Here is a 27155-nt window from a genome sequence, read left to right as displayed (position 1 = left end):
TGTCTGCAAAAACTGCTTGTAGGCTCGCTCATCATTTAAGATGGAATTATGAAGCATAATTTTACGTATGCACTCAGACATCGATGTAGTTGATGTTAGGAAGTGCTTTAGTTTACCGTTTTCTGCTTCAATGTGGTTGTTAGTGTCATTTCCAAATGTTAACTTAGCAGACCGTAGGTATGTGGCCCACATATCTTTACAGTTTATCCAGTTTGTACATATATATTGAAACATACTGGAATCTTGCTGTTGTAACACAGACAAGGTAGACCGAAAGGAATTTTCATTATGGGCATAGACAAGATGTTTCAGAGTACCAAAAATTTCGTTCTTTTTAGTGACAGGAAGCACAAGTTCAGACACCTTTTTCTTGAAATATTTCAGGACATGAAATTTGCAAAGTAACAAGTCTGCTTTCGGAAGTAAGGCACGGACTGCTTGAATTTCATTCTGGTCCTTGTCAGTCATAACTGTCTTGGTCTGGTTTACATTCTCCATCATCCTACAAAATGATGACATTACCTCCCGCATTATGTCTGCTGTTTCACTACTTACAAATGCGTAAAAGACAGCCCTGCCACGACCTAGGTTGTCTTGGACAAGAATCATGTAGAGCGGATAATTATATCTGTTAATTTTGTAAGTTCCATCCATGAAAATTATTTCTGGATATTTACAGTACATGCTTATCATCTCATTAGTAGCAAATGCAATCATTTGGATGGCCCTACTTTCATCCAATGATATATCTACCTTTCCTTTTCCTGCATCCACAATTTCATCCACTATTTCTGTCAACTTACCGATGTCTGACATTCCATCCTCACTTTGCACTTTCCGCTTCAAATTTCGTACATCTTGCATGGTTAATGCTTTATGGTATTTACCCTGGAGGAAGGATTTTAATTGCTTGTTGTCTGGGTTAAGTTTCACTACATCCTCTGCGTCTCCCATCTCCGAACTTGTCAGTCTGCGTTTCTGGCTATACTTCGTAGAAGGGCTGTAAAGCTACACTGACCTCATGATTATGCTGCAGATACGTCTTTGTGATAACTGGCTTGTTTTTTCTTGCTGTTAGTGCCACCAACACATTACAGCCACATGGAAGATATCGCTGTTTTTGTCTTATACCCAGTCCTTTCTGTTTCGGACTGCCGTAGTGTACACACACGAATGAAACAGAGCCGTACTTCAGTTCGACAGGGATTTGCTGCTGACGACGCTTATTTTCACTGATAACGGAGCTAGAAGACTTCACTCGAAACACGGACCCTGTGTGATTCTGATATTTCTTGAAAAAGTAGTCAAATTCTACAGAAGAGTTAAACGTGTCAGTGGAGAAAATATCCCTGAAGACAGATGTTGTGTCTGTACCGGTACATGTGTCTGCCTGTATGTCGTCTTGCCCGTAGTCAGCAGATGAACTAGCTGGATATTCCTGTGGTTCTGCTGACGTGTGTAACTCCATGTCGTTTGGCTCATGGTTGGTAGGAGAAGGATAATCTGGAACTTCTGCGTAAGTGTCTTCCTCCATGTTGTCTTGCCTGGTAGGAGAAGGATAATCTGGATCTTCTGCGTAATTGTCTTCCTCCATGTTGCCTTGGCTGAGGTTAGCAGGTCACTGATACCATCGAGTCGAACGCCAGACTATACTGCGGTGGCGGGAGTGGAGGCGACTGTTTACAAAACACGTACCCGCACCTCCCTTCCTAATCCCCCTTCACTACCCTAATGTTGTAACTACTTGTCTGAGTGATAAACAAAGCTCCTGAAATCCCTCCCTCAATACTTCCCCTCCTTACCCTCTCACCACCTCCCTCCCTACTCCCCCTTCACTGGCCTCTAACTACTACCAGTGATAAACAAAGCTCCTGATATCCCTCCCTCCCAATCCCCCTTCACTACCCTCAGAACACTTAGCCAATGTCCGTACACCGTGATAATAACGTTACCAGCAATATCACCTCGCTGTGATAATAACGTCACCTGTAATATCACCGCGCTGTGATAATAACGTCACCTTTAATATCACTGTGCGGTGATAATAGTCACTCCCTTTTTTTTAATAATAATATGTACCAACCTAACCCGACTTTTTTTTATATAGGGTATTCAACAATTAACAGATTTAAGTGTCTTTTGGAATCCATTAAAAATCTGTGCTATTAACAATATGAAAATACACTTTAAACAAATGCCGGTGGATTCAAAAGTCTGGTGACACATGGGGGCACTACAAAGGGTTTTTAGGCAATCAAATACTTGAATAATAACTGTAAGAACCCTTTTACATGGGTTTTCATTATTCATGGAATTTTGCTATCTGTGTTGAGAGGTATATGAGGGAGGGGGGAGTGAGTTGGGGGGAGGGTAGTCAAATGGTGGGTGACAGAGCGACTTGGAGGCGTTTTGTCTGCGGCCACCCTTTGCGTGATTAGGGTGTCGGGCTATAGATAGATAGATAGATATTGTTACCTATTGCCTGCAAACAGAAAGGGATGACCATATAGGCTAAGAATAAGTATCAATAAAGGCAAAATAACAATTAATAATGGCTGGAAAAGAGTAAACAGGGAGACTAGTACTATACAAAGTCTAGATACTGTAAGTAGGAAAAAAGACTTGACAGGAATAAATATGAATAAAAGCCAGATAAAGATAAGCATGAAGAAAGGCTGGAAAAGGATAATCAGGAATAAAGGCTGGATAAAAATAAATATGAATAAGAAAAACATTCTTTTAATACAGTAATTCCTTAACACCGTAGGAGCGTTCCTAAAATTTACTGTGCTACATGAAAATCATGTTAAGTGAGGACCGTGCTCCAGAATGAATTATATTATCATACAGCTAACAAATTCAGATTCAAGGCTGCAAATAATTATGAATTTCATGTTGTGACTGGATAAATCGCATGTATTAAATGCGTAAGTCAAAAAGCAACTTACAAGAAATAATGATTTATTTAAATCTGTGCTAGTGTAAATTGTATCAACCCTGACCATTCTCCGCACATCCTGACCACTAAATGGGTAAATAATAGTGTGTTAAGTGAAAAGTGTTCCTATACTGATTATCAGCTTTATAGTGAAAAATGTGTTAAGTGAAAGCACGTTAAATGAGGAATTACTGTGCATCCCTCACTGGACTGGGTGGCCTTTAATAGAATTATATAGACATCAGATTACTAGCACCCAATATATAAGTAAACACATTGCTAATAACTGACTGCTAGTGATTACTTAACAATTTATCCTCCTCTGGTACTGAACAGATGTAACCATTCATTATGCGTAAGCCTATGTACATTACAGAGTACTGTATTTACAAGCAAAATACACCAAAATTTTCATATAGAGTAATCCCTGCACTATCCGATGTAATAGAGCCAGAGGCATGTCCGGAAAGTGGTCCCGTCCGGAAAGTAGGCACCTGCCAGCTGGATTGGTACTTAAGGACCCTAACCCAGCCTAACTTTAAAAGCCAACTAAATAACTCCCTACCAGACATGCATACCACCTATTTAAACCTATTTAAGACCCTATTCACACCAATAATGGACATAATGCATGAAACAAAAGGAACCAAAGAATGAGGAATTAGAAGTCATTGTACCTCAGCCAGGGTACTTACAGCACGTCTGTGGCCGCCTTCTTAAGGCTTTGGCAGTGGTAAAAATGCTCTTGAAGCAAGTACAGTAATCCAGTGTTGTGCTGCACTTACAGTAATTCTTTGCACTGTGAGTCATAATTGTTTAACACTGCACATTGTTAATTGCACCACGCCAGTTTCAACCGCCAGTTTGCACTCCACAGTTAATCTTTTGCACGCTAAATTCTAATTTCTTAACACTGCAAATTCCCGTGTGGCCTAGTGGCGAGGTATTGCAGTTTATTCACAAAAAATGAACAAGTGTGGCTTCCACTGCAATAAGAATCTACTCGCGATCGAAGTTAGGCAGTAACTGTTGGAGACAAGTGTTGGTGATGGGGAAATAGAGTTGCCAGATCGCAACGGCCACATTACCAAATTCCTCAATTTTCATTACCATGTTTAACTTTTCATTACCAAATTTGTAAAGCCGCATTTATTCTTCACTAATTATAAATACAAGTAGAAATACATGTAATCACTCTTCCTATAATTAACAGCATGTTGATTAATTTCATGCTCTGTTGGCTAGCAGATTAATCAGAGAGAGCAGACAATCCACCATCTCCATCCTGAGTATCCTCATACATGTGAAAAATCCATTTGGTAATGCATTATTCTGATTCATTACCAAACTGGCCCACATTTGGTAATGAAAAATACCAAATGGCAACCCTGACAGGGGAGGGGGGGAGGGGGGAGGAAGGAAGGGGTGAAATGTCCATGGTGTAACAGTTGTTTGGTGCCGCGCGGCAATTTCAAATTACGGGTGGGAAAAAATTCGGATTTTGGGAGGGAATTTTTCTTTTTTTGGCCATTTTTGGGTTCCGAAGGTCCAGGCCCACAATGTCCGATAAGTGGGATGTCCGGAAAGCGGGCATCTGGAAAGTACGGGGATTACTGTACTGATTTGGTAAGAGCCGATGGAAGAATAATGGATCACCAACATCCTAGAAGATTGGATGATTGCAATAATACAGTATTAACAATCAGTGACACTTCAAGTCATGTTTAGATTACTGTACTTTACTCTGCATGTTACGGCTTAATTTACTTTCCAATTTATTCTGCATATTTTACCATAATTTCTCTTCTCTTACTGATGCAAACTATGTCAATATTAAAATGAGGCAAGTAGCATACAAGGGAATGTTAGACATATCATGTAACAAAATGGATGATGGAGAGGTGTTTTAAAAGCCTCCTATGACACCTAAAATACGGGCCTGAGCCATTACATCATCAAAATTGTAAACTAGATTAATGCACTACGTAAGATTAAGAACTTGCTCTCCAAGGGAGGAAAAAAAAAAAAAAAAAAAAAAAATGATATTCTACATCAATTTTTCTCTGGCTTGGCCCAGTTTTTTTCCCTTTTGCAGCTTACTGCATGTAGCTCAATGGCAGAAAAAGACAATGATATAGCTCTACATCCTTGCCACAGCACTTCTTCACAACTAGCGCTGTATTTGGGTGTTAATTTATTGTTACAAATCAGAATTCAGGGAAAAAGTGCATTTTTAGACCAAGTTAGAGAAAATAGGGTATACCTGAGGAAGGAAATCTGGTAACAAAATGAAGACAGATCCTACTTTGGGTCTTGCTACTTTACTCCCAAAACCTCATGCCAAAAACCATCATCTGAGTCCATTCAATAACCTGCCAACAGTCAAACAATAATCACCTCAGCCATATCAGCTAACACAATCACAACTGCCATTCCTCTCAATCTACACATTAGCAACCTCAATCTACCTACAACCTTGCTCAACAACTTCATAACAATCAATTAATCCCCAATTTACACAATATCAACTAACAAACGACCAACATTCCTCCAAACCTACTCAGTAACAAAACCAACGTAATACCCAACTACTATTCCACCCATTCTAAACCACTGCAAATAACACAATCCCGAACACAACACCTAACACTATCAACCACTATTCCTCCTATCTCAGACCTTCCAATTAACATAATCACCCACCGACATTCCTCCTGTCCTATTTTCCTCTGCGCTATCCTCACTATCTGGCACGATGGTAGGAATTGTAGTGGTGGTGGTATTGGTATCTGTGATATTGGTGGCAGGCACGAGGGAAGAGGAAGCAGAAGGAGATACATTTTCTGCTGCAATGGTTGTTGTTGTGGTGGAGATAGTGGTGGTGGTAGTGGGAGCTGAAGTTGTGGTCTTTCCTAAACCATCCTTCTGCAATAATGGGACTTTCTTCTTGCCAGTCGTGTCATCTGTGGCCTTTTTCATAGGTTTGCCAGGCTGGAATTTTTCATAAATCAATTAACAAGTTGTTGTTGGTGGTGTTATTGCTGCACCAGGCTCCTCTGGATGTGAACCTAGCAGACTACAAAAAGAAGTTGCCCTTCTGCTGGCCACCATCCTTATTTCAATGAAGGGTGAATTGCAACAACAACACTGAAAAAACTATAACAAAAACACCCATAAACCAGCGACACTGCATAAAACTATATGAACTTTGATTGAACCAAATTTTGCTACACACTGAATTTCAAATGTGACTCACAATAGCATATTCACAAAAACTTTTTAAAAAAGTGCACATGAATAGTACCTGTCCAGTTTCTAAGCAACTTATGACTGTGCTATATCAAGACTACTGTATTGTGAATATATAGTTCATGTGCAAATGATAATATATATAGGTACAAAAAGTACTGAGGTGAATAGAAATTATTCTAAAATTAAATTTATATATCTACTTTACATGCAGTGAGATCATCTAAGCTGAACATAACCAGTACAGCACTATTTAGAAATAGAGATTGGCTGTTTGAGGTACCTTGTACAGTCAGTCCCTAATACTATCACTGCAACTGTGTATTCAGTGCAGGCAGTCCTCATTACAAATCAAGGATGAGTTCCTACAAATTACACCTTTCTCCACAGCTGAAACTGGTACTGTACCTTGAGGGTATGGGCACATCAACTTTATGGATAAGTGTAACCATAATATGCATTCTTTCCATAACTTACTGTGGACTTCACAGGATATATATTATATATTTTCTATCTATCTATCTATCTATCTATATATATATGAAAGACTTATTGTACTATCATAATTAGATGCATCAGATGATGATAAAATGCCTGACAATTGAATTTCAAACCAAATTAATGCTGCATATTTGTTAAGCTATTGTAATCACAAGCTTTAAAGAACACTTGACCATTGCATTTTAAAAGAATGGTGTGTGATGCTAAATACAAATCAATCACCCATAACATACGAGTAAAATACTATCCTATGTATCATCTCATATATAAAATGAACAAATCCTCTTTGGTTAATATTATAATAATATCTTTTAGTTAACACTTAGTTACTGGAAACACTTTTGACAGTTTATATGGTAATGTAATATGGCTAGCAATTACATGCTTACTGCTCTAGGTTTCAGCCCTGGCTAGCAATTGCCTTCTTACTGTTTCAGCCCAACAATGCAATTTATATTGTTATTCTAGCTGCCACCGGATAACTTTATCCAGGTAAGAACACCCTGGTCCTGAAGATATTAACACAATTTATATCTGAGCCTTGCAGTTCAAAAAGTATCTGCAAAGCTAAATTAAATCATCCAGAAGTACCAGTAGCAAAAATAACACAAACTATGTCATCAGACTGCAAGGGTTAAATTAAACACCTGCAAAATATACATGCTGACAATCATCTGCTCCTACTAAAGAACCAACTTAAACTATACATATTACTGATATCAAATAAACAAATACATTCCAGTTCAGTTCCATCAAATTATTGGGGTTGATCAAACAGCAACAGTGTATTTCACACTCAAGCAAAGTTTCAATAAAATTTTTATCATGAACTACTGGTAACTAAACACATCTTACATTCCAGACTTTTCATTATGTATCACATCAAATTCTCATTCATCAATTATCATGGTAAATTACATCATGTACCACAGCATTTTTTTATGGTACATGATGTGCATATGTGACGAATTTATAATACTGTAATAATAATTATGCATTATGATATTAAAGCACAAAATACACTAACAAAACGAAATGCACAATAATGTTATGAAATAATTTTAGTAAAAACTAATATTGGTGCTCAAGATGCATGTAACAATGCGGTGGCACCAATATAACTGGGTAGCAGAGCAGCCATTTACATATAAGTCCTTCAACTCCCTATCCCCCAAAGTAGGATGGCTCGCTACAGGAGAAGGGCAATTTCAGCATGCAATCCACCAAGGTCATATCCAATTGAACATTATAACAACACAAATTGACATTAATATCAATATTTTTCAAGTCCCAATCATGGTTGCCAAGAATTTTTACTGTACAATACTGTACTGGGTAATAATACTGCAAAACGTGCAATACCTTACCAATACTAAAAAAATTGCAAATACATATGCTTAAGAAAATTGGTGCATACATTAACCCTTTCATTGCTATGGGTTCACATCAGCATTTTAATCAGCTGAGGGACAGTCAAGGGGTTATAGAAAATCATGAACAAACATAAACAAACAAAACTCTTAAAGAAACCATCACCCACTGTGCGGCATGCATTGCCTACAGATATCACCATCACACTAAGGGTACAGAGTGCAAATACCTTCACCCATTGCATGCACGGTGCTTTAACCCTTTCACTTATGGAAGGAAGTACTTCGGTATTCATTCAGGCTAAAACCAGGTGATTCTGTTGAGCTAATGAGGAGTTAAGCACTCAAAATGGACAGAGCAAGATAATTTTGAACTCTGACAATCTGGCCAAAAGTATTTGGTGTTAGCATGAATATAATACATAAATCCATCCACATACACAAAAGGGTTAGCCTCCTATCTGTACTTTATACTTCCTAGTCTCAACTGTTGGTGTTATGAACCTATTTCTTTCACATTTTTCTTATTCTATATTGACAGTCTGACATCAAAAACTAAATCTGAGCTTCTTAAAACAATAAAACAAAATACAATGTCATACTTTATTATGTTAAAACCTCAGTATAACAACTTTTCCTTTTATCAGACACCTTAAATCTACAGCACTGTCTACTCTCACACCAAACTCACACTAAGTGAAATAGGCCTAGAATAACCAGTGTTTAATTACTGCATATTTTATGTTATATGGGGAAATGGAGAAAGTGAGTGCCTTCAAATATTCAGATAATGTGATAAGTACATGTGCAGCTACAGAACGTGGTGAAATTTTTCTGGCCTATCTAATGAAGCCAGGATTTCGAGGGCTTGAATGATGAGTGAATGGGAGTGTGGCCCACTGAGTTGGGCAAACTCTGGCTGTCTAGACATTGCTGCTACTCATCCTGCCCTGGGTGGGAATGGAGGTCCAGATGATGATGATGATGATAAGTAACAATGGAAGCTTAGAGGTTAAAGTGTATGAAAGAGTACAACAGACAAAAAAGGTAACTGGTTCACTAAGAGCTGTGATCAGGAACAGGGAAGTGCGCGTGAAAGTAAAAAAGTTGCCACATAACAGTATAATGATCCCCATATATGGAAGTGAAACTTGGACCTTGCTGGAAGGATACAAGCTGTAGCAGAGTGGCCATATGGGTAATACCTGGCACGCCAGTGCTCCAGGGGGCCTGTATCTGGTGATGTGTACTTGCAGCATTTTTCCATTTCCTACAGCACAACTTGGTGTGACTCACTGAATGTCCTGAGGCAATTTTCTGTCATTCAAGAGGATTTTTTTTTTTTTTTTGTCATTCAAGAGGATCTTTTTTCTTTTTCTTTTTTTTTTACGACCGCTGAAATTAAAAATTTCACCTTTTACTGCAGCCCATACCATAAGAAGGGATAAGTGAGCATGGGTACAATGAGTACAAACAGTGAAAGTAGGTGTACTTTTTTTTTTTCCTTAATGTGAGGAAGAAGGAACCAAAGGCCACGAGCCCGCAATATTGTTCCTTCCAAGAGAAAAACAAAATACAAGAGAGAGCCAAATTCAAGATCCGTGAAGACACCAAAAAGGATTAATGAGATAATAACTGCTGAGAGATAATGCTGTTTTAAATGGAGAGGGAAGGGCAGTGATTAGATGGAGGGGTGAAAGATATGAGTGAGGGGGATGTGAGCTGGAGGGAAGACATCCAAATAGCAGAGGACTGGGTGATATGGAGGTGATTTGTTTGTGACAGCCCTTATGGGATTAAGGTGTCTGGTTAAATACAGAGAGAGAAATTCAGGACGCAGATTTCAGCAAAGATACGATGCTTGATAATTTATAACTGACCACAGTTAATGGTGTGTTGGAAAAAAGACATTTTTCAGGATTCAGAATCAGGAATTACAAAAGATCAAATGTTCAGTGAGCTATGTTGAGACAACACAGAGCAACAAGAAACCAAATGAAAAAATTAAATTGATTCCAATGACACAGAACAGTAAGATAAGTGAGTACTGTATTCCTCTAGAACTCCACACCTCCTTCCTTAAATTCTTTCTTCTTGTCCTCTCCCCCTTCTCCCTTCCCTTACATCTGCCTCATCTCTGTCTCCTCCATTCCCAACATAATTTTCCTTTACTATTCCCCCTCCTTCCTCTCTCTCCTACTCCTTCCCTCACCTCACTGCTACCCTCCTCCACACCTTCCTTCCAATCATGTATCCTCCCTGCCACTTCCCCCACTACTACTTCAACTTTCACCTCACCTCATATAATTATTACTCACATTTTACACCTGTCTCAATCCTTTCTGTCACTTTTGCTTCTCTCTCATTTTGCACATCATCCCCTACTCTTCCTCACTAATTTACTCTCTCATGCCTTGCCCCTCCCCTCACTGTCCTTTCCTCCTATCACCAGATCCCTCCTCTCATTCCATCATCCCTTTCCTCACCTCCACCTTTATTCTCCTCGCCTTATCCTTGCACCCTATTAATCTTTTCACATCTTCCTTCCCCTAGTACACCCCTCATCCCTTCCCTATTTACTCTCATACTCCCCCTCCATTTCTTCCACACCACCATCTTCCCTCCCCTCCAAAAGCCATCTCACTGCCTCTTCTTCCCTCAGTTTTTCCCCTTCTTCCCAGTTCATAGCTCACAATGACAACATCCTTCCCACCCATCCTCCCTTTTCCTATTTTTTCCCTAAATTTTCCTTAACTCCTTTTATGAAAGCCAAGCCTCACTTTACATTCCCCTTGTTCTTTACCCACTCACTTTTTTCTCTTCTCTCAATCTCTCACCAGATTCTTTCCCTACCTCCCCAATAAAATTCAATATAACTTTACGTACCACTCCACCCTCACTCCTCCCATCCCCTCTCACTTTCATCACTTCCTCCATCATTACACACTTTATCCTCTTAAGCTCTCCACATCACTCCACCTCAACTTACTCCCTCCCCTGCCACTCTGTATATCCACTTCCTTTTTGATCATTCCCACTTACTCCATCTTCACTCATGTTACCCTGACTTTTCCCTCCCTCCCTCTTATTTCACTTAATCATGAACTCAGCCACTCACTCACCCAGTTAGCCTATTCATGCAGTCACTTACTCACCCAGTCACCCGCTCATTCGGTCACTCACCCCCCACTCACTTATTTATTCACTCCCCACTCAGCTGTTTATCTTCTCACTCACTCATTCATTCTTTCCCCACACACTCATTTACTCACTCATTCAGTCTTGCACTGCTTAAAAATATGAGACAACCTGACAGAAAATGCCCCAGCTAGTTTGATGACCCATCCACTACTGGACATATCGTACCATACTGTTTATAAAGGCTCTAACATGCTTACACGCATTGACCTTGGTGACCTAATGGCGACTCTCCATGCTGCTCGATCGCTGGCAGCCTCCCTATTCAGTCAAGTGAGAATTACGTGGAGAGACAGGCAGACTAATAAGGAAGTGAAGGAGTGCTGTGGTGTTGATATGCATGTAGTAGAAAACATCTCAGAAATACTCTCAGATCGTTTGGCCGTGTGGAGAGGATGGTGAGTGAGGCTGACTAGGAAAGTGTTATTTGAGGTGGAGGGGGGGGGAGGGGAAGACTGAGAATGTGATGGAGGGACTGAGTGGGGAGTTATGTAATAGGTGTGTTAAAGTTGGAGAAAGGGTACCCAGATGGCAGGAGACAGGGTGACATGGAGTTGATTCAATTGTGGTTATATAAGATTATGGCATATGGCAATAGGTGGATAGATAGATGAACAGATAGACAGAAAAGAAGACAGATAGCCAGACAAGTTTACTGAGCATCCCAGACAAGCACACACATTACTTCCTGCACCAGGTACTGTGTTAATGAGTCCAGCATCAAAGCAGCATGCATAATTATTTTTTTACTACCTCAGACTCATTATCCTAGATATCGTATATTAAACTGCAGTCCATTGGAAGCTAGTTAAATGGCTTACTTTAATCGTGATGGGTCCTTCCTTAATTAGTGAGGCCTTACTGTATTACAGTACAAAATGCTTACAGGTGTAAGACCTGTTCCTGTATTTACAACACCCTGGCGAGGGATGATGACAAGTGTAAAGGTACATGGTGGTTAACTGAGGAATTATCACAAGTCTTGTAAAAAATAGAAGCTACCAATGAAACAATAACCAGTGTCATCCTAAATCAAAAGACTGTTACCTTTAAAATATACCCAACTAGCATAGACTGACATTACACTACATTAATCTGCACACAACAATTTAAAAAAAATTCACATTATAAAATCACAACTTTAAAGTGATCACCAACAACTTAAGTTAGTTCAACAGATATAAATGAACCAGTAGTGGTACCAATTTCCCTAGCAACTATGAAACTCCAATATCCATCATGTGTTACTACCTGTACCTATGTAAATTTAATTCATATTACAGTACGTAAATACTGATACAGTACGTGTTCCCTAACTGCACTCAAATAAGCATCACTGCCACCACCACAACCAGTTATAATCACAAAAACTCCATGATCATTACAACAATTATATAAAAAAAAATATTACTACCGGAGTACCACCACCATCAATATAAATTACAAATAAATACATACTGTACTCTCATTACCAAAACTGTACTGTGCTAGGTTGCTTGTGCAGTGAGGAACAAAAGTTTGCTTAATATTTCACCTCTTCTTTGTCTTAATTTCCTCAGCTGCCTAATATTCCTCAGCGGAATGAAATTTGGTGTGTTTCTCTGCACACAGATGATGGTCATTGACATGCATTACGGAGGAATACGACAGTCACGCTATAAATGTGAGGCAGACACACTGGCATTAGAGGCAAATTTTTGTCCCAGACTGTACCACCACAATCATTCCTTTTCACCAACACAAAAATCAAACAAAGCTATTGGTCTAATAAAGCCACAAAACATAGCCACTAAAAACAAAAATTCATGTGCTGCATGCAAACAAGAGGTGCAAAAAGCAAACTGGAACAGCCCACTATGACAAAGAACTCTCACCTACAAGGATTTCAATTATCATACAGTACATAAATAACGAGGTTTGACCAGTGGGATATGTCTGGTTATAATGGGGATTATCATCAACGTCTCAGTGTTCTATATCCTGTATCAGCTATGAACATTTCTTTGTCTCTTGTTTATTGGTATATCATCATCATCATTCTGACCTATTTTTTCCCACCAAAGGATGGGGTGAGATAATGTTCAGAAAACAAGAAAATGCACATTAGAGAGAGAACTATCAATAGCATAACCAGTGAAATGGGCCAGATATTCATTCACTCATATTCAAAAACGTAGAATCCTTGCTCTACCTCACAGGCCTAACCATTAGTACTGTACATTGTTTTTTTTTTCTTCACTGATGAGTTTCACAATAAAAGACACATTATACACTAATATTTTTAAGTACAGTAAATAGCATCCTACCAGGTAATCCATTTTTCACAATTAGCTATATTTTAAAGTGATGAATGAAATCCCAGGGAAAAAAATGATGCAGGTTTTCTGATTAGTAAAATGGGTAACACAGCCAATGACGTATCAAACCTTTAAAATCTATTGTTTTCTACCACCTGTAAAACAAAAATAACACTCAAGGTTTATAGTTACATACTTACCTCTTTCAAAAATTTATACCGGTACTATACCTAAACACTGTATGTTACAAATTTCTGCAGTGCTCCCTGAAGCAATAAGTTTAAGTACTGCAATACTTTCTACCATTGCCAGTATGCTTCTCTATTCCTTCTTTTAACAAGACACTTTCCGTATAAGTTATAAAAGCAGTCCCACTTAATCCCACCCAATCTCCTCATATACCACTAACTGTAGCCTAATCTATAGTACACTAACATACACTCCAGCCTATCATACATGATCTCCAAAATAACTTTTCATACAACACACACAATCTTCACAGCCATCTGCTTTCCATGGTTGAATAAAAAAAACACTGCTTGGTGTACAGTCATGCATTACTGCCCAATAATGTAAAACAACTGCACCATGAACCTATGACTCAGGAAAGCACCACAACAAACAAGTAACTCTCCTTAACTCCTTCAATGTGATTACATATTTTATGTTTTATTCTTGCTCTAGATCTTTTACATTAAACTGGTCCAGATTCTTTCCTTTTATAGTGTATTTCAAATACCCCAGTAGTGGAAAAAGACAATACTACAGATCTATATTCTTTCCACACCATCTTTTCGTGATGAATCATATCGTTCATCTCATGTTACAGCCAAGCATTCAGGATGACAATTTTAGGCCAAGTTAGAACAGGAAGGCTTCAGGAAGGGAAGAGGTTGTGTAGATCAGATATTCATTCTTAGATCTTTAGAGGAAAAGTTTCTAGAGAAGGGAAAGAAGTTGTATGTGGCTTTCATGGATTTGGAGAAAGCATATGATAGGGTGGATAGACAAGGATTGTGGAAAGTATTAAGAATATATGGAGTAGATGGGAAGTTGTTGAATGCTGTGAAGAGTATGTACCATGGTGCGAAGGCTGCAGTGCGTGTGGATGGTGAACTAAGTGAATTTTTCTCTTTGAAAGTTGGGTTGAAACAGGGATGTGTCATGTCTCCATGGTTGTTCAATCTGTACATGGATGGGGTAATAAAAGAGGCACAAGGTAGGGTAGTGGATGTTGGAGTGGCCCTGGTGAGAGAGGATAGTGTTTGGAAACTCCCTGTACTGCTGTTTGCAGATGATACTGTGTTGTTGAGTGAAGACGAAGGGGGAGCTGCAAAAAGTTACTACATGACAGTATTGTGATACCAACTCTAACGTATCTAAGTGAAGCTTGGACATTGTTGGAAGGACACAAGTCAAGAGTGAGAGCAGTGGAAATGAGTTATTTAAGAGGAGCCTGTGGAGTCACATGGAGAGACAGGCTGACGAATGAGGATAAAAGAAGCGTTGTGGTGTGGATGTGGATGTGATAGGAAGCGTTATGAGGAACACACAGAGGTGGTTTGGCCATGTGGAGAGGATGGAGGGTGAAAGACTGACGAAGAGAGTGTATGTGAGTGAAGTGGAGGGGGGAAGAGGGAGGGGGAGGCCGAGGATGAGATGGAGGGATGGGGTGGAGAGGTATATGAGAGAGGGGGGTGTAAGTTGGGAGCAGGGCAGTGAAATGGCGGGGGACAGGGCAACTTGGAGGCAATTTGTTTGTGGCCACCCCAAACGGGATTGAGGTGTCTGGCAATAGATAGATAGATAGAAAGAGCTGCTGTTTCTGAACAACCCCAGAGTGTCTGGTAGAGCAGATCCATCATCCACATGCAAGCAACCGCCCTTTCAGGGCCATCCCGTGCACTGAATCAATGATCCCTTGCAGATGACAGTGCCTTAAGGTGCTGAGAAAAGTGTGGAGATTTGGTTCCTGGATGGACACCTCATTTCCATCTATCCATCCAGTTAACAGGAGCACCATACTAGACTACACTTCACCCCATGATCTGCTTATTTGGTTACCATTCAGCACTGTAAATGGTTTCCTGGATTAAAGGAAACCATTTGACTTGTAACTCAGTGTAGAGCCACTTGAAGTGGGAGGGGGGGGGGGGAAAGGGCAATAAAAAGTGACAAAATGGAGAGTGAAGTAAGAAGAGAGGAGAGCAGACACAGAAGGAGAATGATAAAGGCGAAGAAAAAAGTAGACAGCACTATATCAAGTGAGTGGATGATCGTCACCAACTACCACTTTGTTAGAGTGAAAAGGGTATACCGTATATCTAGACGTTTTTATTTAGTTCTGGAACAATCTCATATTGAAATGGTTAATAAAGATTATTGGTAACCCATCCAGTATGAAAGTCCAACATAAGCAAAGCAAAACTGGTCTAGTGGAGGCATGAATGGAATATACATCATCAGATTCAAGGGTACAATCAAGTAACAACTGAAGTAACATAACCTCTTAACTTTCAGATACCTATACACCTTAAGCAGCAGACTGATACATTCATTTTAAACATATGAGCCGCACTTTTTTTTTTTTGTCCGACTCTGGGCATAGGTTTCACAGCCTGCTTTCAAGGCCCAGTAGCCCTCCTACGTACCACACACCTCAACATGTCACCACTTCGGCACTAACAACCACCGTCCATACTGAATACATGCTAGGGCTGTCTCATACAGGACTGGTGTATTGGTATTAACGGGGGTATGTTTACGACATGTCGGCGAGTCTTCTGGTAGATCAGTAAAGTCTGATTTTTACGAAATTCAAATCCTTAAACTGTTCCCTGCCCCAGTGGGATTTGAACCCGGGTCCATTAGGACTACAAGCCACTTCTCTACTGATTGAGCCACCGCCTCCTTCTGAACCATTTCACATATAATCTGAGCTTCAGAACAATCACATGCAGTCAAGAAACATAATATCGTACAGTACTGTATTTAAGCAATGCTGCCCTAATTTTGTTACAGACCAGCATTCAAGATGGGAGAAATGTTTACATATTTTATCTGTGACTGGCTAAAAGCTGAAGAATTTTCAAGGAAAAGATAATTTCATTTCTAAATTATTCCTTAACCGCCTTAAACAGTAAATACAACTGGATAACCAGCAGTGAACATATACTCTTTGACATGAGTATCCACCACCTGAGTTAGCATTTCAATGAATGAGTAGAGGAGGCAAGTGGAAATCAACTGATGTAATCATGGCTAAAAGATGTCTTGTGTAAGGATTTCTGCCACACTTTACTTCATAATTAACCTAGGAGTTTCACACAAATGCCTACTAACACATAAAGAGATGGGAAATAAGGGACTAGTAGATGTATGGAGTCAGCTCAAAGGAACAAATGTTAACAACGATTTTGAAGAAGGGGATACTTGATGAAACCTGTAGGGTATTTTCAAGTAATACAAGTAGGCTTGGGCAATGTGTCAATTATTTCGGTATGTGGCCCATTTCACTGGGTATGTTGCCGACAGCTCTCCATCTATCACGTTTTCTCTTTTTGTTTTCTGAATCCTGTCTCATGCTATCCTAAGGTGAAAAAAAAAAAAAAAAAAAAAAAAAAGCTATGATGATGATGATTATGAGTAGGCTAGCATTTTAGATTTTACATACGGTACCGGTAGCATTTTAGTTAAGTGTGGAAAGGAGCTAAGTCAGATACTGGGGGTAAAATGGTAGCTTTGAACAGGAGGCTGGAGGCAAAGCTGTAGCTAATTTCTAAATACTGTATTAATTGGCAAACTGTTAATGCATAATAACAAGTTTAGGCAAAACACTCCCAATGAAAGTGGGATGTGCCAATACCAGCATTTAATATATCAACCAATCCTACCTTCACTTTGAGGTCAGGAAGATCTGCATTCTGGGCAGAATCATCCCGTCTGGTACGAAGCAGCGGCCGAAAGTCCAAGTCTTCACCATCATACTGGTCATGCGATGACGTATACCGATACAGGTCTGCATCTGCAATTACAACCAATGCTACATTAAATAATTTCTCAGGAACTTCTCGATTACTTTACTCCTTATAGCAGCCAAATAAAGGATGCATTAGTAAACACTGGAGCTTTTCATAGTAAAAAATGTTACGAGATCAACTGAGTGACAAGTACACAGAACAGTGCAACACTGAAGGCAGCATTTCAGTACTTAGTTTTAGGTTGGGCAATGGTACATCTGTGTATTTCTTAATCTTTGGTGCAACTGGTTTGACTGTCACACAGATAACATGGCAAGCTTATCTTCACGTATGTAAATGACAGCCAGAAACAAATGGCTAAACAACTTAAGTGTTATAAATACAATACAGTGCTTTGTTCATAGTGACTAAAATTTTTAAGCAATTTTTGAGCTGGGAGCAAAGCATTACTGGGACAATACAGCATACTGAACACACTTTGCAAACCTACACAAACTGATACGAATTATGAGGACATACTGAAATACAGTCTCTTGGAATACATAAATACAGTTGAGCCCCAAGTTTAGTGAAATCATCGTTCACGGTTTCATGGTTAGTGGTGGCCTGTAAATATTCCCAAACACCAGGTTTCATACAAAAAAAAACCTCCGTTAGCAACCAGAAAAATGTAAAACCTGCTCAAGGATGAGGAGCTCTGTGGGTTTGTGAAGGAGCAGCACGTCAGAAGAGATGCAGCACAGAATGGATGTGTTGCATGGAAAAGCAGAGGAGGCTGGAGGTGGCAAGTGCATTAGCCTCACCACCTGCCTTGGAAATTACAACCTCATTCCTTTCACTATGCACCTCACTCCAGCCTTCCAAGTGAGTTTCCTTGCCTATTATATATTGTCTATCTATCTATCTATCTATAGCCCGACGCCCTAATCCCGCAAAGGGTGGCTGCAGACAAAACGCCTCCAAGTCGTTCTGTCACCCACCATTTGACTACCCTCCCCCCAACTCACCCCCCCTCCCACTTCTCTTCAGGTGTAATCAGTAAATTTTAAATTGCATAAATGGGTTTCAGGGAGAGTTGGCATAGGACCCAGAACTGATTAGCTTATTTTCCATAGGATCAATGCCTCAACTTCAGTGGTTTCATGGTTCGCAGTACTTTCATGGAACCAATTACTGCAAATATGAAACATGGGGCTCCACTGTATATTAGAAAAATAAATAAATAAATGACAAATGCGGGTGGTGGTGGTGGTGGTGGTAGTAGTAGTAGTAGTACCGTAGTACCGTAGTAGTAGTAGTAGGGATGGTGTGGTGAGGGTTGCAACTCCTGGCTCATTTGGATGTGAACCCAATGGAGTGCAGGCTGAAGTTACCCTTTTGCTGTAGTCCCACCATCCTCCTCTCGGCAGACAGGGAGGGAACTGAGGGATGCTTTTGAACCTAGCAACTCCACCACCTGATTTATCAGTGCTACCTCATGAAGACATCCTACTCCAGCACTACAGGTTACAGTAAGACAGGGAAGTAAACAATATATATATACAATTATATTGTGTGTGTGTGTGTGTGTGTGTGTGTGTGTGTGTGTGTGTGTCTGTGTGTGTGTCTGTGTGTGTGTGTGTTTACCTAGTTGTGATATACAGGAAATGAGTAACACTCGTGGGGTCCCATCTCTTTCTCAATAAGTCATATTTTGCTTTGAACTCATTCAAGTTTTTAGATTGGAAGATCTCTTTGTCCAGGCTATTCCACAGGTCTGTGCATCTATATGGAAAACTATATTTCTTCATATTTTTCAAGCAACTTGGCTTTTTTAGTTTCATTCCGTGTCCTCTTGTTACGCTCCCATCCCGTTCAAACATCTTTTCTGTCAATTTTATCTACTCTCATCATGACCCTGGACACTGCAATCATGTCACCCCTCACCCTCCTTTCTTCTAAGGAAGGCAGATCCAGCTTTTCCAGCCTTTCTCTGTACAACAGATCTGCCAGGCTAGGGACCATCTTGGTTGTTGTTCTTTGTATTCTCTCGATCTTGCTTATATCTTGCTTTTTGTGTGGGGACCACACTACTGCCACATACAGTATTCCAAAACTGGGCGGATCATGACCACTATCAATTTTTTCATCATCTCATCCATGTAATGAAATGCTACTCTTATGTTAGTCAAGAGATTATAAGTCTCTCTAACTGTCTTGTTAATGTGTTTTTCAGGTGACAAACTATCCTGTACCAGCACTCCCAAATCTATCTCTTCTCTTCTTACTTTTGTGATTAGTTCATTACCCATCAAATAATTCAGTGATGGCCTCTTGGTACTTTTACCCATTTCCAATATTTTACATTTTTTTGCACTGAATTTCATTTCCCACATCCGGCTCCAATTATGAATCCTATCCAGGTCCTCCTGCAGCATTTTACAGTCTTCCTGAACTTTTACTCTCGTCAAGATCTTTGCATCATCAGCAAACAGACTTGCATAACTATTCATTCCAACTACAGTACCATATCGTTTACATAAATTATGAACATTACTGGCGCTAACACTGAGCCCTGTAGGACTCCACTTGTTACTTCCCTCCATCCAGACATCCTGTCCTTTATTACTGTCTGCATTTGTCTGTCTCTCAAAAAGTCTCTCATCCACTCCATGAGGTTTCCCTTCAGTCCTCCTATGTGCTCCAATTTCCATATTAGTCGCTTGTGGGGTACCTTGTTAGAGGCTTTCTCCATATCTAAATACACACAATCCACCCAACTGTGTCCCTCTTGTAGCATGTGCGTGTGTATGCACATGTGCATGTTCTTACCTAATTGTATCTTTACAGGAATGAGTAAGCTCGTACTGTCCCATGTATTAAACCATTTTTATCATACATATCCATAAATTTATGAATAGTATTGGTACACACAATTTCATTCAGCAGTGCATTCCACTGATCAATTGCCCTATTTGGGAAAATGAATTTCCTTACGTCCTTATCGCCTCTTTTTATGTAGTTTTTTGCAGTGTCCTCTTGCTGATGCATCCCCATAGGTTACATATTCATTTATGTCTATTTTCTCTTTCCATGAGATGCATTTATATAGCATAATCATGTCTCCTCTTTTCCTTCTCTCCTGTAGTGTTGGTAAATTCAATTTTTCTAGTCTCTCTTTGTAGCTTAGATCCCATTTTGTAGCTGACCTTTGTACTTTTTTCAATCTTATCTGTGTGTGTATGTGTGTGTAGGATATATATATATAGATAGATAGATAGATATATATATATATATATATATATATATATATATTATAATATGGATGTATGTAACATCCCCTTGGTTTTATAATATTGTGCACAGATGGTATTACTGATGTATTAAAGGTATTAGTACATCATTTATAAAGGGTTAAATTAGAAAAAGGAATTTAAATATCCATGACTTTGAAATACTGATGTTCCAGCTCCCAGTGCTGATGGCAAATGCAGAGGAAAATACACAGTCTCTGGAAAATCTAGAGAAATCAGATGAATAAAATATAAAGTACAGTACTGGGCTGGAAAGAAAACAAAAATACCCCATACCAGCAATCACTGCAACATTAAAAAAGAAATACACACTATTAGAGGCACTGAAGGTGTATAGTTTGTTTTCTATGGTTCCAGGCTCATCTGAATACAAATCAGATGGGCAGCAGACTGAAGTTCTTCTTTTCCTGCAATCCATCATCCTCCATTCAGAGGACAGGAAGGAAGCTGAAGGATGCTTGTTATATCAGTGCCACAACCTGAAGGTGTCGCACACGAGCACCACCATCTAAGTAGTGACTGATGGTATGCGAATACATTTTAACTAATTAATCCCAAATTCACATGTTCATAATGGAGTGGGAAGATTCAGAAATAAGCTCACATGTAAAGGAATCCCAAGTTACTGGAATACTCTTCGACTATCCACTGGTGGATATACAGTACAAGACTGCTAAAAGCAAGTGATGTCCAGTGGGATTACCACATCCCTTGACCAACAAAAGGAGGGAGTTCTCACCACCTTTCATCATATTCTCACCAGCTCTTGCTTAGCTACCTCCCTAGCACTTCTTCCTTACCAACTTAAATCTGCACACAGCACATTAAAATTTACTTGTATACTGTATATTTATGTCACATATGTTGGTTAAAATGATATAATCCAAACAAGAGTACTGAGATAAAATAAATAAGATAACGTGCTACAAAAAACAGCTGTTCCTTAGCCAAAGACGATACTACCCCTGCCCCTGTCTGTTTCATAATGATGCTGAAAATAATCATACTGGGTATGTGGATAGTATTCTTCCTATTTTACCAACATGGAAGAGACACTGGTAGCATAGGACTGAGAATAATCTCAGCATACATGTACTCATACTGAACAAGTCATTGCATGACTTTTCAGTCAGCATCAATGATATCAAGTACTGGTGCTCTATATAATAGGATCAGCACTAGAACATACTGTATACACAGTACTAGTTCTGGAACAATAACAGTGATGACAACAGATATAATGTAATACCATCAGAAATGTACAGGATAACCACAGGAATTTACTTGACTGGATGTGGAAAAAATAACGTGTGTAACAGTGCTGTGTTTAGATGCCTATGCAGTGAAAAGCAAGTCTATATGCATTCAAACCTTCAAACTCCTGGTTCCACCTCAAACTCATCTGCATATTTTTGTACTTCCACTTTACACAAGCGAGGAACATATACCAGCTGGACATTCTGCTAACTTATAAAACACACACACACAGACAAACACAAACACACTGTAAAGAAAGAGGATATTCACAAGCTCAAACATTCAGAAATAACAATGATTTGGTGGATGCACAGTGTGTCCTTGAATGCAAAGCCTGAGGGAGCTGGGTTTACAATGGATGAGTTAAGAGGAAGGATGACACTGGAGTATATTGGTGTTGTGAAAGGAGAAGCAAATTCAGAAGGTTTGGGCATGTGGAGTGGATGGGGTATGACAAATGGGCGCAGAAAGTATGAAGTGTTAATACTGGGGGTAAGGATGGGACGAGTTCATGGAGTGAGACCTTAGGGAGAAGGGACTGAATAGGGAGGCTGCCAAAGATTGAACAGCATGGAGAGCCACCATTAGGTGACCATGGCTGGTGCATGCAAGGATGTTGGAGCCTTTATAAACAAAACAAACAAACAATGCCATGTACATCTCCACACATTTCATCCCTCTATTCTGATCCTTTGTATAGTCTTTAACATTCCAAACTTCCATACCTCACTTTCCTGCAAACCTGATATCGTTCCATCACCTCGGACCTCACTTTCCTACAAAATTAATATCATACCATCATCTTCAACCTCATTTTCCCACAAACATGATATCATACCATCATCTTGTCCTAACAAGCCTCCTCCCACATTTGAACTCATTCACTTATACGTTTTTCACCACCATATCTACATCTAATCTCTTTCTGACCGTATCACTCAAGCACACTCTCTTCTACCTAATTTAATGACTGGGAGGCCAGCAAAAGGCTCTTTCAAAGAACAGTTACCATTTTTGTTCAATTTGTTATCTACAAATCTATCTATAGCCAGATGCCATAATCCAGTAAGAGGTGGCTGCCTGTCACTGAGTTAGTTGTTTTATGAGGAGGGGCACTAGCCCTCCGCCAATCCACTTGCTGACACGTAGGGAACATGCATTGGTTGGTTATATAATTACCACACAGCAATGTAAATTATTTCCTGGCTTACAGGAAACCATTAGGCTTGTCACTCAATGTAAAGCCCTGAAAAGGAAAGTGGAGTAATAAAAAGTGACAGAAAAGATGGGAGAAATAGAAAAAGAGAGGGCAGACACAGAAAACACATGATAAAGGTGAAGGAAGATGTAGGCAGCACTGTAGCAAGTGAGTGGATGATGGTAGCCACCACCTGCAACAAATACCCTATTTGATATTTTCAATATTCCTTGTGACCACTACTGCATATTGTTAATTTAGTCCACTTAAGTGACAACTTAGTTTTAGCAATTCAAAGACACCCGAGTACCCACTAAACCACCAGGTGCCACAATCTGGTTACATGGTTACCACCCAGCATAGTAATGGTTTCCTGGTGTGCAGGAAACCATTTGGCTCTTACTCGGTGTAGAGTCACCCACAGACCGAATGAAGAGGAAAGAATGAAGGAAAGAAAGACAGAAGAGGAAGGAAGAATAGACAAAAGGAAGAGACGAATGGGCAATCACCCGAGAACAGCACTGCACTGAGTGAGTAGATGGTGAGCACCCAATCTTTAAAAGTACACTATACAGTATAATCAAATTTTTGCTTATAAAGTTTGATCATTACAATACCACATGAAGCCTTGTATGTTCGTTGAAAAATCACTGTTTTTGCTAAAATGATTGCCAACATGCAAACTTTTTTTTTTTTTTTTTTATACAAGGAAGAACGATCCACTGGCCAGCAGCCCACAAGTCTGATCCCTCCATGAAAAAATTAAAACAAAATACTGTAACACAGAGACAAATTCAAGATCCATTCATATCAAGACACCTGGACACACTGTTTAAAAGACTGGAGGCAGTAGGAAATACAAAAGAAGTCAGTTCTAGAGCTGACCTGTTGCATACATGAAGGACTGGGAATAATGGTTAACTCTTGCATTAGAGAGCTGGACAGAAAAGGAATGAGTGATTGCTGCTACATGGGTACTATGTGCCCACCACAGTGGTGGAGCAGACAGTTCAGAGAAGCAGCAATCACTGAAGCCATGACAGAAAAGAGATAATAATGCAACAGTGAGGCGAAGTGAAGGGAGCCAGCAAGAGGAGAGTTAATGAGATGAAAAACCTTACTCCACCTCATTGAGAACAGCTGTATGTGGGTAGCCTCCCCACATATGCGAGTTGTACTCTAAACAGGGGCAAATAAAGCCCCTGTATAAAGACAACAACTGTGCAGGAGTGAAGATGGCACAGCGTCTGCTTAGCACACAGCTACGCTCTTGGAAGTACAGTATATTTTTCATGAGGTAATGTGATCTTTCCACGATAAATCTGAGAGAACAGAACCCAAGTATGTTCAATGATGATGCAGCATTATGCAGCATAATATTAAAAATTTGAGGATACTCCTGTGGAAGATTCTGATGGATCAAAAGATGTAAGAAGTAAGTTTTTGATGCATTAAAAACATGATTTCTTTTACCCCAATCAGAGATATAAGCCAAGTCTGACATTAAGTGTGCCATAGCCTCATCCCTTGCTTGTTGAAGTAACTCATGAGATGGATGCTGCAAGAAGCGAATGATGGTGAACGTTAGAGTCATCAGCATATGAATGAGTAGAGTTGGATGTACAGCTTCGAAGGTCATTGATAAATAGAAGGAAGAGAGTTGATGATATGCTAGAGCCCTGAGGAACACCACAACATAGCTCTAGGAGAACGGTGGCCATTTGCAACGGCAGCTACTGAATGACCAAAAAGGAAGCAAGAGAAGAATGCATAGACAGATAGACCGAAACTGTAAGAAAGTGGTTTGGAATTCAAGATATAAGCCAAACCTGATCGAAAGCCTTTGAGATGTCAAGTGCAATGTGTCTGAAAGGAAGGTGAGATGATCGCCAGTGGGGTGTCCCCACTGGAACCCATACCGGCAATCGGAAAGAAGGTTCTGATAGAAATGAAGCTTTAACATTTTTAAGAATAGATTCAAAACTTTAGAAATACAAGAAGTTAATGCAGGTGGGTGAGTTTGAGGACTGGGAATGCTCACACTTCTTCGACACAGGCTGAATGAGAACAACTTCCAGCAAGAAGGAAAGATACAGGTTGACAATGGCGAAAGAGTTTACCTAGGCAGGGTGTAAGTCCAGAAGCACAATTCTTGAGGACAACAGGCAGGATCCCATCAGGTCCACATGCCTTATTAGTATTGAGGACAGTGAGGACAAAAAGTACATAAATTGAAAAAATTTTGATGTCAGTCATGAGGATGTCAGAGGAGAAGCAGAGGAGGAAAAGCAACAGAATCATTTAAGGTGGATTTGTAGGAGAAAGGCCGGGCAAAGAGTTCTGTCTTTTTCAGTGGAAGACATAGCTACAAAGCCATCAGTCCAGAAAAGAGGAGAGAAGGATGATGGTGTAGAGTTGTTTGCAAGGTTTTTGACAAGGTGCCAGAAGATGAATGAAGAATTTGAGTTAGAGAGTTCACAGCAATAGAATGAAATTATTCTTTGCTGACCAAAGAACAGACTTAGCACAGTTCCAGGCAGAGACATGAAAGTGATGAGATTAAGGGGTGGGTTGGTTCTGGTACCTTTTGTAGGCTTTCTTCTTGTGGACGACATTAAAACAAGCATGATTCAGCCAAGTTTTTTGCATCAGTCAATGGATAAGAGAACGGAATGTACACTGCCATACCCAAGAGATTAACCTCCGTAACGAGCGAGACATGCTCAGTTGGCTTAGGCCATGAAAGTAATAATCATTCCGGGAAAAATCAGATGTACTTCCTAGGGGCCTCCCAATCATAAACTCCAAATTGCGTACTAATCATTTGCAACTGGCATAATCCATATACTTCAAATCCTTCCATTCTAGTTAAAACTGTCTTAGTACTATTTAACAAGACTGTTAATATTCCTCATTAAATTGTATACTCTGAAGTAATGATAACATTTCTTGAGTTCTGTCAACTTCATGCTCAAGGTACCGATAAAAAATCTTTGTTCGCCGAGACGAAATCGAAAGCATTTTTTTTTTTTTTTTTAAGGAAGTTACGTTGGAATCAGTCGGAATTTCCTGTAGTTCGTCAGCCGCGTTCGTGCCTGTAGCCGTGCCTGGGGTGGTGGCAGGTGCGAGGTGTGAAGGGGAGATACATCCACTTGTTGCCAGTGCTTAGGTGTGGTCATCTTAACCCTTCACCAACGCCAATCATCTTGCCATTACTCCACTTTACCCTCACTTTTCACCTACTTACTAACCACACACTGATAATACACACCTTTATGCACTGTTCTACCCACCTGTGAGCCGTGTTTGAGACGCGGATAATACGTAATTAAGGAAAAATGAGAGGATGATCGCGACACTCTTCCACCACAACGCCATGTTTAGCTCTGACGTCACACCTTGTCCGGGTTCCTTGCCAGTCTCTGACCTTGGCTTCCGTGTTGGCCCAAAAAGTCAATATGTGCACCAAATGTATGTTTACTGCACTTAATTCTTACGTATAACGGTTGTTTTACTTTATATAGGTTCACAGTACACCATCAGGCACACAAAGGCAAACATGATATTTTCGAATTATTACAAAATCATCCTCAAAGGTAATTATCACCATGATCTGCCAATGGCGTCTGCGGTCATGAGTCGGTTTTAATCAGTCTGGGCATTACTCATCCTCACACCCTCGCTATCCCTACAGAACTAAGGAGAGAGGGAGGGGTTAGGGCACAGGAAGAGATCAGTTGAGTGGAGTACAGTACAAAGGAAATGAGTAATTGTGAAAATTTTTGAACTTACGAATAACATTCTTTTTACACATACTGCAGGCTACTTCGTCACCCTTTCTTTGTCTCACGACCTTTTGTAGTTCGACTTAGGC

At 39.8% G+C, this 27155-nt stretch overlaps 1 protein-coding gene across 1 annotated transcript in view; it reads right to left on the bottom strand.

Annotated features, from left to right (window-relative positions):
* The window catches only part of LOC145410474 (plexin domain-containing protein 1-like), a 65079-nt gene extending 38197 nt beyond the window's left edge, over positions 1–26882 (bottom strand). Inside the window, exons 1-3 of the mRNA XM_080280633.1 lie at positions 26575–26882; positions 17447–17577; positions 5642–5929 (exon numbers count right to left, since the gene is read on the bottom strand). Coding sequence (XP_080136759.1) covers positions 5642–5929; positions 17447–17577; positions 26575–26659 — 504 coding nt within the window. The 5' untranslated portion in view covers positions 26660–26882. The remainder of the gene's footprint in view (positions 1–5641; positions 5930–17446; positions 17578–26574) is intronic.
* Between the last annotated feature and the right edge of the window lie 273 nt (positions 26883–27155).

This window comes from Coenobita brevimanus, chromosome 85 (assembly GCF_032717465.1).
Source record: "Coenobita brevimanus isolate Jiangsu-jjx chromosome 85, ASM3271746v2, whole genome shotgun sequence".
Classification (NCBI taxonomy): domain Eukaryota; kingdom Metazoa; phylum Arthropoda; class Malacostraca; order Decapoda; family Coenobitidae; genus Coenobita; species Coenobita brevimanus.
This window is presented reverse-complemented; position numbering and strand designations above follow the sequence as displayed.